General features: G+C 41.6%; 1 protein-coding gene across 1 annotated transcript in view; it reads left to right on the top strand.

The window, feature by feature from the left end:
- Positions 1–2,886: 2,886 nt before the first annotated feature.
- Positions 2,887–9,194, top strand: part of gabrg3 (gamma-aminobutyric acid type A receptor subunit gamma3) — a 41,346-nt gene continuing 35,038 nt past the window's right edge. The window contains exons 1-2 of the mRNA XM_076727241.1: positions 2,887–3,211; positions 3,431–3,579. Coding sequence (XP_076583356.1) covers positions 3,159–3,211; positions 3,431–3,579 — 202 coding nt within the window. The 5' untranslated portion in view covers positions 2,887–3,158. The remainder of the gene's footprint in view (positions 3,212–3,430; positions 3,580–9,194) is intronic.

Raw genomic sequence — 9,194 nt, 5'->3', positions numbered from 1 at the left:
CACAGTCATCTTCGAGTCTTGTTTCTAATGTACAGAACCTGAAAAATTTGGCTTTGTTGGGTCTTGGATTGACCACAGATTTGATTGAAAGCCACATCAGTATTTTAAATTCTGCAAATTCTGTTATTATCTGTGCCACCTTTCATCTAATCAACACAATATTCTGCTCACTGTGCACATTAACGCGTGTTTTAATTTGGTGACTGCATGAATGCTCACATTCCGTCACCAACATTAAAAAGTGTAAATTATGAATGAGACATGTACTGTGCAGGTCTGTTATCTTTGTGCACTGATGCATAGTTCAGAGAGAAGCCTTTGAAATGTCAGTCGAAAACTTCAACTTCGGACGATTAGTTGGTACTTCATGTACGTTTTGAATAATGAACGATGACAAATGTTAGCCTGCTTCAAAAGGAGCTGATGACGTTCTTCCCTGACAAAAAAAAAAAAAACACAGTTTATTTCTCAATGGCTTCATCTCAGTTTTCACAACAAGGTTTAAATTTGCAAAAACTCCTCATAAAAACCTGACAGAGAAACTCAATCATCAGTTTATTTATTGAACAGGATACACGGATATTGAACATATCCGAGTACGTGTAGGTAGAGAAGCTGACTGTCCTTCACTGCCAAACTTCACACATTTACATGACTTTTAGTTTGAACCTAAACCTGCTAAGCTACAGTAACACTATAGTGTGTTTTCGGCATTAGAATGAGCTAAAATACCTCAAAATAAAAAAAGGAAACCACATGAGCTCCAGGATGTGATATTTCTTTGATGCCATCTGTCCTTTCGTCACAATATGTTTCCTTTGTCTTGTTGCACTGATGCATGTGTTGGCATGGACAGTATTTCTGGATTTCTCTTGTATTATCACAGTAAAACAATAATCTTATCAATCATAATAAAACACAATGTAAACACAATCATTCAATACATGGATCACATGTGGTGGGGGCTTCTTTAATAATGCTCCTACTATAAAAGGCTTTGTATTTCTCATTCTTTGCTCAGGTGAGAATTAATATGCACAACACATCAACACTCACTAAATATAGACGGAGATAAATGATTTGAGTTTAAAGGTGTGGGTAATCATTATCTCGGATATAAAAGGAAATCCTCCGAGCCCATTAAAATAATCTAAATCCATTAAAATGAAGCTGTTTGCAACATGAATGGCTTTACCACATATTAAGTCCATTTATGCCAAAAGAATAAAAAATGTGCTCGTTGTTAATGATTTCCTGTGGGACCACTGAGGTCGTATTTCTTGCAGTGGGCAGCACATGATCCGAACACCAAGCAATAAGGTTCCAGCTGATTTATGAGGGTGATGCATGGCCTTATCATGTTTGAAAGAGCTCCACGTGTCTGCATTTCTGTTTCCGACCAGCAGAGGGTGACAGCAGCCAGCTCCAGCAGCGGCACTGCAGACAGGATCGATGTCAGAGGATCATCACACTGTCTGTTCGGCAGCACGCTGAAGCCTCTGCATGCAGCTGTGGCCTCGTTCTCCACGAGTGACGGCTCTGTGTTTCTGTCTCGCTGCTAGTCTTCCTTTGACAGAGCAAAGACACGATTCACCTTATAATCATCATCAGGAGCAAGTTGTGCTCTATTTCTGAGATTCTGTGGTATCTGACTGCTTCATGTTTCCCCTTCAAGAGTCGTCTGTATGACTCAGAGGTGAAATACAAGAGGCCGACAGAGGGAGGACTTGTTTCGTTCTTGGTGCTTCACTGAGGACCAGCCAGTTGTCCATTCATTAAAAATGATAGCCGAGAAGTGTCAAGGGGCAGTCACATTATTCCCTGAAGAAACCCTCTGAATGACCCTTTATAAAAACTACTTTATACTTCCTAATACTCTCTGAAGATACCCTCACACACAGCATGCAGTCGTCTGTGTTACTTCCTGCCTTTTTCACCTGACAACAACCTTTATTTGTCTCTCTGGTGACAGAACAACTTACCTTTAAAGGTCCAGTGTGCAGGATTTAAAGGGATCTATTGACAGAAATTGCATATAAGTCTTTTCATTTTCATGAGTGTATAAAACACCAGAAAATAATGTTGCAATAGAATGAGCTCTTTATATGTAAACCAAATATCCCTCATATTTGGTTGGTTGCAGTCTGCAACCTCACCACTGGATGCCGCTAAATCCCACACACTGCCCCTTTAAAGGGGAACTAAACCGCTGGAGTTCCCCTTTAACTGTTAGATCTCTGCCGCTGGCTGTCTGTGCCATCACGGCTACTGTAAGTACAGAAGATTGACAATATAAAAGCAGCGTGACAAGAGCCCTCAATTACAATTACAAACACACTACAAAGGTTGCACGCCAATTAGTAGAATTTGGCAGCTTTGAAAGAGCTTTTGCACTTTGATATGCAGGCTTTAAAATGAATATGTGGCAGCTGACAAGAGCTCCAAAGAGGCCACATCACCTGTGCTCAAACTGCAGGTGCATCACTGAAATCATACTGAAAGAGAAATGAATTAAATATGACAGTGAGAGCAACATTTGAAAACAATAACAAGAGGAGAGACATATTTAGCTTTTGCCACCATGAAGGCAAACACCAGGAGCCTCACTGGGATGGAGTTCATTGTACTGGCACAGATTTATTTAAAGTTAAAGTCAATGTCTTCTCTAAATGTTCCCTCAAAGTATTGAAGTCGAGTTCAATCCAGGCACAAAGCACGTTTTATTTTCATTTGACACATACTCCAAAAAATCAGGAGGAAAGAAAGAAAAAGCTCAACAAAAAGTATTTTTACGCCGGCTGGACAGTTTTCATGAGACCTGCGAAAAGTAGTCCTTAAGAAAGTGCCGTGACGCAGACTTCCCGTGGAGGAGTTTTGGATGAATGAGGGTCTTTCGGAGGACGCGCTCAGATTGTGCGCACCTGCAGACCAGCAGCGTCCGCAATCTGCAACCTGACAAGTGAGAAGCTGCTGCTGCGCCCTCAAAGCTGCGAGGAAGGATTTTTAAAACGCCCGATTTTGAACAATGCGTGAAATTTGTGCTGGATTACAAACTCTGAGGAGCTTTTCCTTCGCTGCATCCCCTGAGCAGCTGTGACCAGACACCGACGCGCACCGTCCGCTCACGCATCTCTACTTGTTGTCACCCTGCGAGAAACATGTCATCCAAATTACTGGCGTATGTCTCCCTCCTGTCTGTCCTTTACACACGGTGAGTGGCGTGCTTTTGTTCTAATAAAGATGTGCTCAGGGGTGTTGGAGAAAATAAACTCCTTTAATGCGGCGATGCTTGTCACTTGTTTCCTAAAGACAACTTTACGCTCAGCTCCAAGTTTATCTGAAGGACTCCGGTTGACAGTATTTCATGCAGCCTGCAGAATTCACTTCATGGCATCGCCTGTTCTCAACCACCTTCTTTCTACCTGTGCAGCTCTCTCACAATCGACTATGAGGAGGAGGACTACGAGGATGTCACTGTGAACCAGATGCTGGCTCCTAAATCGCAGGACACCGACACCACGGAAATACTCAACAATTTACTGAAAGAATATGATAAGAAACTGCGACCGGATATCGGAGGTAACTGACTCTTCTGCTTCACTCATATGTTTGTAGCAGAAAACAGATTTTTCACCTGCAGACTGTGAATCAGTGACACCTAAACCTGCAGATTCAGCTGCTGCTGTAACCTGATAAATGAGCAGATACCTGCTATCTTTATGAATAACATCATGTTTGCACAAATCATGCAATGCAAGAGCTGCTATAACGCTTCATAATGTATGAAGATGTCTTACAGCAGCAGGTATATGGACTGAAAAGATAATAAACCAGGAGGATCATAAAGCTTTACAAGGTCAGGCATCACACCTGCTCATACCTGCTCTACCCAGCTTGCATGTGAGCTGTTTCGCACCATGATGTGGTGCTTATTGTGATGTGGCGGTGACATGTTGTAGCACCTGTGTGACAGCTCATCGTCTGCCTCAGGTAAAGTCAGAGCGTTTGAATACATGCCGAAGCCTCAGATCAGTGCTTCCCAGTGTTTTTCCTTAAAGGACTCCTTTTCTGTCACTGAGTAAACAGACATCCTCTGACTAAGTGACATGTTTTGTGGATTTCTCATATTATATTCAGTGCATAACAATAACAGCACAGAACATCTGATAAACTGCAATTAATACACAGAATGAACTCAATAACTGCAAGAAGTTTGTGTAAAATGAGTGATTTGGGTGAATTTTTGAGCATATTATTTCCTGTGAATCTTGTATCAGAGATGAGTTTACCTGATATTTTTAGATTAGATTAAGATAAGATAAGATAAGATATAACTTTATTGATCCCACGCCAGGGAAATTAAAGTGTTACAGACAGCAATAATAGCAAGAATAAAAAGGAGACAGTAAAAAGGATACAAAATAAACATTAACTATAGATGTATTTTACACAGAGAGAGAGAGAATGAATCAATATTGCCTTGAATATTTGAATTGCACATGGCAGCAGATTAGTTTTGTAGATATTTTTTCAAACGTTTTTCACAATTGTCTGTCTGTTATGTTTTTTCTTTACACTTGAAAGGCTTATTTTTTTGATTAATTCAGTGTTTTCTTTCCCCGGACGCTCGGCCATTGCTCTGTTAGCTCTCTGGATGTTTAATGTGTACTTTTCTAGGAGGACGAAGCTGTTCTGCTCTCTGAACAAGGCTTGTGTTCAGCGTGCCCTGATCCTGTGAGATGTTCTAACTTAGTATCTTAAAAAAAATAATCAAAAATTTTGGTGATATATTGGCCGACTATATATTTTTTACAAAGGTTTTCTTATACTCATTAAAATCAAGAAGGCCTCAAGGCCCCCTGTGAAGCTTTGGTGACCCCTAGTGGGAGTCAGGACCCACAGGTTGGAAGCCAGTAGCTTAGATGCCTTTGCCATTGGAACCAGTTACTGCAGTCGAAGTCAGTAGTTTTTGTTAATAATGAAAATATGCTAATATCATTTTGCACAAAATAAATTGTTTGTATTTTCCAGCTTTCACTGCGGTGCAGCAGCATTTCACACAGTTCATTTAAACAGTGTGATCTTGGTTGTTTGTTTCGAGCGAGCAGAAAATCACCCCGTTTTTCAGCTGTTGGTTACTTACTGACCTACAGCAACAAAGGTCGAGATGCAGCTCATCAGCAGGTCCTCATGAATATAAATTACATTCGCAGGTTGAAACTTTGAGTGCAGTGATTCACAGACTCTCGTGATTGTTGCATTTGCATCCCTCATGTCATATACAGCGTCAGAGGATCTGAGGATATGCTGTGTGTTTGCCATGTAGAGCCAGCGTTCACTTCCTGCCTCAGTTTTCTCTTTGGTGTCAGGATCAAGAAGTCGTGTGACGGTCATATCCTGCCATACGCTTTATGAGTTGGATGCATGAGAGAAATGAGCTTCGTGTAAAATATTTACATGACTTATTCTTTGTGAGGTAGATGCAGAAATTTGGCTGCAGGCCACAGTAGCAGCAGCTCAGGGTGGAGGTCGGGTTTTCATCTGTTCCAGCAGTGAGCACAGCAGCGGGTCACTGTAAGAAGATGTCCAGCTGACACTTTGTTGTATTATTATAGAGTCACTGCCTCAGACATGGCTGTTACCTCAGCTTGTGACCATGATTCTTCTTTGCTGTCTCTGCTGTCATGATTTTCATCATTTCTCGATACGTTTAGAAATTCTGCAGTGTCTGTGACTGATGAGGAGCTGGACCGAGCTAGCTTACTCTGCTAACTGTGTCAGCAGTATTTGAAGACTTGCCTTTTATTAAGAGGCAAGTGTATGTAAAGTAGACTTGACAATGAATGCTGATACGTGAGACTGTATCCTTAACACCATTATAATCACTACTGAAATCATAACGATGGATCAAATGGCAAATGTAAGGTGAGGGTGGTCGCTTGTGGCGATGAAGCCACAGGGAATTTTAATAATTAGGATTATGTCATGGTGCAGTTCCCCTCATTTAGCATCTTTAAACTAAATATTTTGTTATTCAAAACCCAAAACTTTACTTCTTTGGTTCACTGAGTGTTGTTTCAGGTGTTTTCAGCAAAACAGCTCTCAGATAAACTCACTGTATGCTACCTGTTCAGCCCCACCCGGCAGACACAGTTAGCATGAACATCGTGGAGCAGTTAAGCTAAGCTAAAGCTAAAGCTAAGCTAAACAGCCAGATATTTGGCAGAGGAGTTGATGGAGACCAAAAACAGAGCTAAAAGGAGAGTGAATATTCGACTTAGTCAGAATCACAGCTTCACATGAATACTAATGCTGCTGTCTGTATAAGCAGCTGTTAGCTTACATATCACTATATCAGTTTTAAAAGGTTGTAATGCCAATGTTAATGCATTAAGTTGCCTAAAAATCAGTTAATGCAAGTCACAGACAGCGCATTATGTACAACAAGAAATAAATGAAGCACATAACAGCTCATACTGTATTGTTTTTTCACTTCTACTTGTGTACGGATTAAACAAATGAGATATAACATGCTTATCAGTGAGATTCAGAGACTCGGGTGATTTAGCACTTTTTATGCTAAGCTAAGCTAATCACTTGCTAGCTCGAGACATAGGGGTGCTAAACATCTTCTCATCCAATATTCCCATTTCTGAGTTTATTTTCTGCTTTAGTGGCTCATATTACAGCACCAAACACCAAACAAATGTGCAAGTAATCAAATAACCACACATGAATCACAGTGAATGTAGGTCCGTCTGTGTCCCAGAGGGTCTGCAGCCCAGGTTGATAATTAATTCCTCAAATGTGATTTAAAAGTTCTAAGGAAAAAAAAAATGCTAGCGAGATTGTGAGCAGTGCTAATCCTGATTTATTGTTAAATACAGAAAATATAGTGTCTGAGACAGTTATCAGAGTACCATGGGTTATTCTGTAACTATGTACAACGTAGTTTTAGCAAACAGTCTTTAGCGTCTGTATCACTTGATCCTGAGGACAGGTGTTGTGTGCTATGCCTGTTACTATGGATACCAAGCCAGGTAAGGTGCTGTTTTGGCCTGACAGAAAGGAACAAATATTACCGGTACACAGGATGTCACTGAGCAGCACACCAAGCGGTGGAAAAGACCTTTTGATGCCGTCCCGAGAGTCGAGTCCTCTCTCAAACCCTAAGTGCCACTTCCTCTCAGTTTCTCCATGTGTCACTTTGACTCCAATAAATAACTCGAACCTCTCGCTCGCCTCTCTTACGCAACACATCTGAGGTTTTCTTTACTTCCACTCACCCTGTGGCCACTTTCAGGTGCTTTGATTTACTTCAGTGCTCCGGCTCCTCTGTGTCTTGTACGAACACGATCAGTTAAAGATTTTCCAACTTGTCGTGACATATGGACAGTGTACCATCATGCATTTCTGTGGGGACAAAGGGGACTGTGCACTACGAGCTAACAGAGCAGTTTTACAGTCAGATCCTCAGCTGCACATTTACTTTTAAATAAACCATTAATAATTAATCCAGTGAAAATCACGAGGAGAGAAGGAATCCCACATTTTATGGATGCTGCTCATGCTGCACACTGCTCAGCTGTCAACCACTGGAGGCAACTACTGTAGGTGTCTGAGTTATAAACACAGTGACCTTTTCACTAAGCTACTTAAGGGACTACCACGGCTTCTCTTTTCCACACACACACACACACAGTAAATTATTATTCTGTTGTGTATCACAGATCTGTGTTCCTCCCTGGTTGACCAGCCAAAGCGGGCTAAATTGACTTGCATGGGTAATTTCAAAGAAGCAATGATAAATAGGATGTTGGCGATTAGCTTCTTTTTTTATTGATTCCCCTGCCCACAAACCACAGATAAGTAAATTAGTCATTTGTTGTGATGCTGGCCCTTTGATGGCAGATGGCGCACTGAAGTCATCTGACCTTGTCCTCTTGAGCATTAATGAATGTGACTTTTTAAAGTCTGTAATTGCCCGTGGTTAAACAACAAGGGGCATTTCCACCACATGGCTTGAATGTAAAGTGATAGCTGTGCTGGTGTCCACACTGAGCTGAGCGTGCGAGGACTGATTCAGCTCTGTCACGCCTGCCTGTGCCGGTATTTAATGTTTAATGTTCCAATTTCAGTTATTTTCGCTTTATCTTAAAGCTGCTTGTCAAAGAAGAAATAACAGTTTCTCCCTATTATGAATTACAACACTGTTTGCGACACCTGGACACACATTTCACACTGACAGAGGCCCAATTTGTTTTGGTACTTCAGGCCGTCTTCAGCAGTCTGTCACCTGCAGCTCTTCATCTAACAGCTCGATGTGGCTGCTCCTCCTGACTGACTCTTACAAAACCTAAAACAGACAAAAATGCCATTGTCTTGTTCTGCAGGTGCATGTTTGTTGAGTGATTGTCGTCATGGCTCGCCATAGCCAGGCGGATCTTCACACTTAGTTTAAGGGCTGTGCCAGAGCTGAGGTGAGGTCCGGCTCCAATTATCATTCCGGTGTAGAGGATCCAAATGCTTCGGCTTGTATTTCTTTAAACCAATCACAGTCGCCTTGGGCGGTGCTAAGCTCAGGAGGGAACTTGTTTTGGTGGAACGTGGGGAGCCCTAACATGGCAAAATCCCTGCAAAAGAAATATATTTTTATATATTTTCAACTATTCACTGAAAGACCCAGAACTGCACGATCCATATCTATATCCCTATGTCGCTGTTGTTTTTCATGTTGCAACGGGGACTTTAATAACGGTAACACGCAGACAGTCAAAGGAAAGCGCCAACTAAAAAAGTCAGCCAATAGCAGGCTTATACCAACAGCCTGTGAATCAGATTAGGTCACGACTGACCTTGGAGACAAACTCTGCGACTGCTTCACAATGAAAGACGCCCCATGTTTCAACGCTCGCTTTTACAACCCCGATTCCGAAAAATATGGGATGCTGCGTAAAACATAAATAAAATTAAAAGGTCAGATTACAGGCAAACTGTAATTCCCAACAACAGTTTTCTGAAGTGTTCCTGAGTCCATGCAGTAATCTCTTTCATCCAATCATGTGTTCACAAAGTGGTGAACCTCGCTCCATCCTCGCTTGTGAACGACTGAGCCTTTCCAGGATGCCCCTTTCATACCCAATCATGACACTCTCACCTGTTACCAATGAAGCTGTTTACCTGTGGAATGATCC

Source organism: Chaetodon auriga, chromosome 3 (assembly GCF_051107435.1).
Source record: "Chaetodon auriga isolate fChaAug3 chromosome 3, fChaAug3.hap1, whole genome shotgun sequence".
In the NCBI taxonomy this organism is placed as follows: Eukaryota; Metazoa; Chordata; class Actinopteri; order Chaetodontiformes; family Chaetodontidae; genus Chaetodon; species Chaetodon auriga.
Note: the sequence above shows the minus strand (reverse complement) of the source record. Positions and strands in the feature narration are given on the sequence as shown.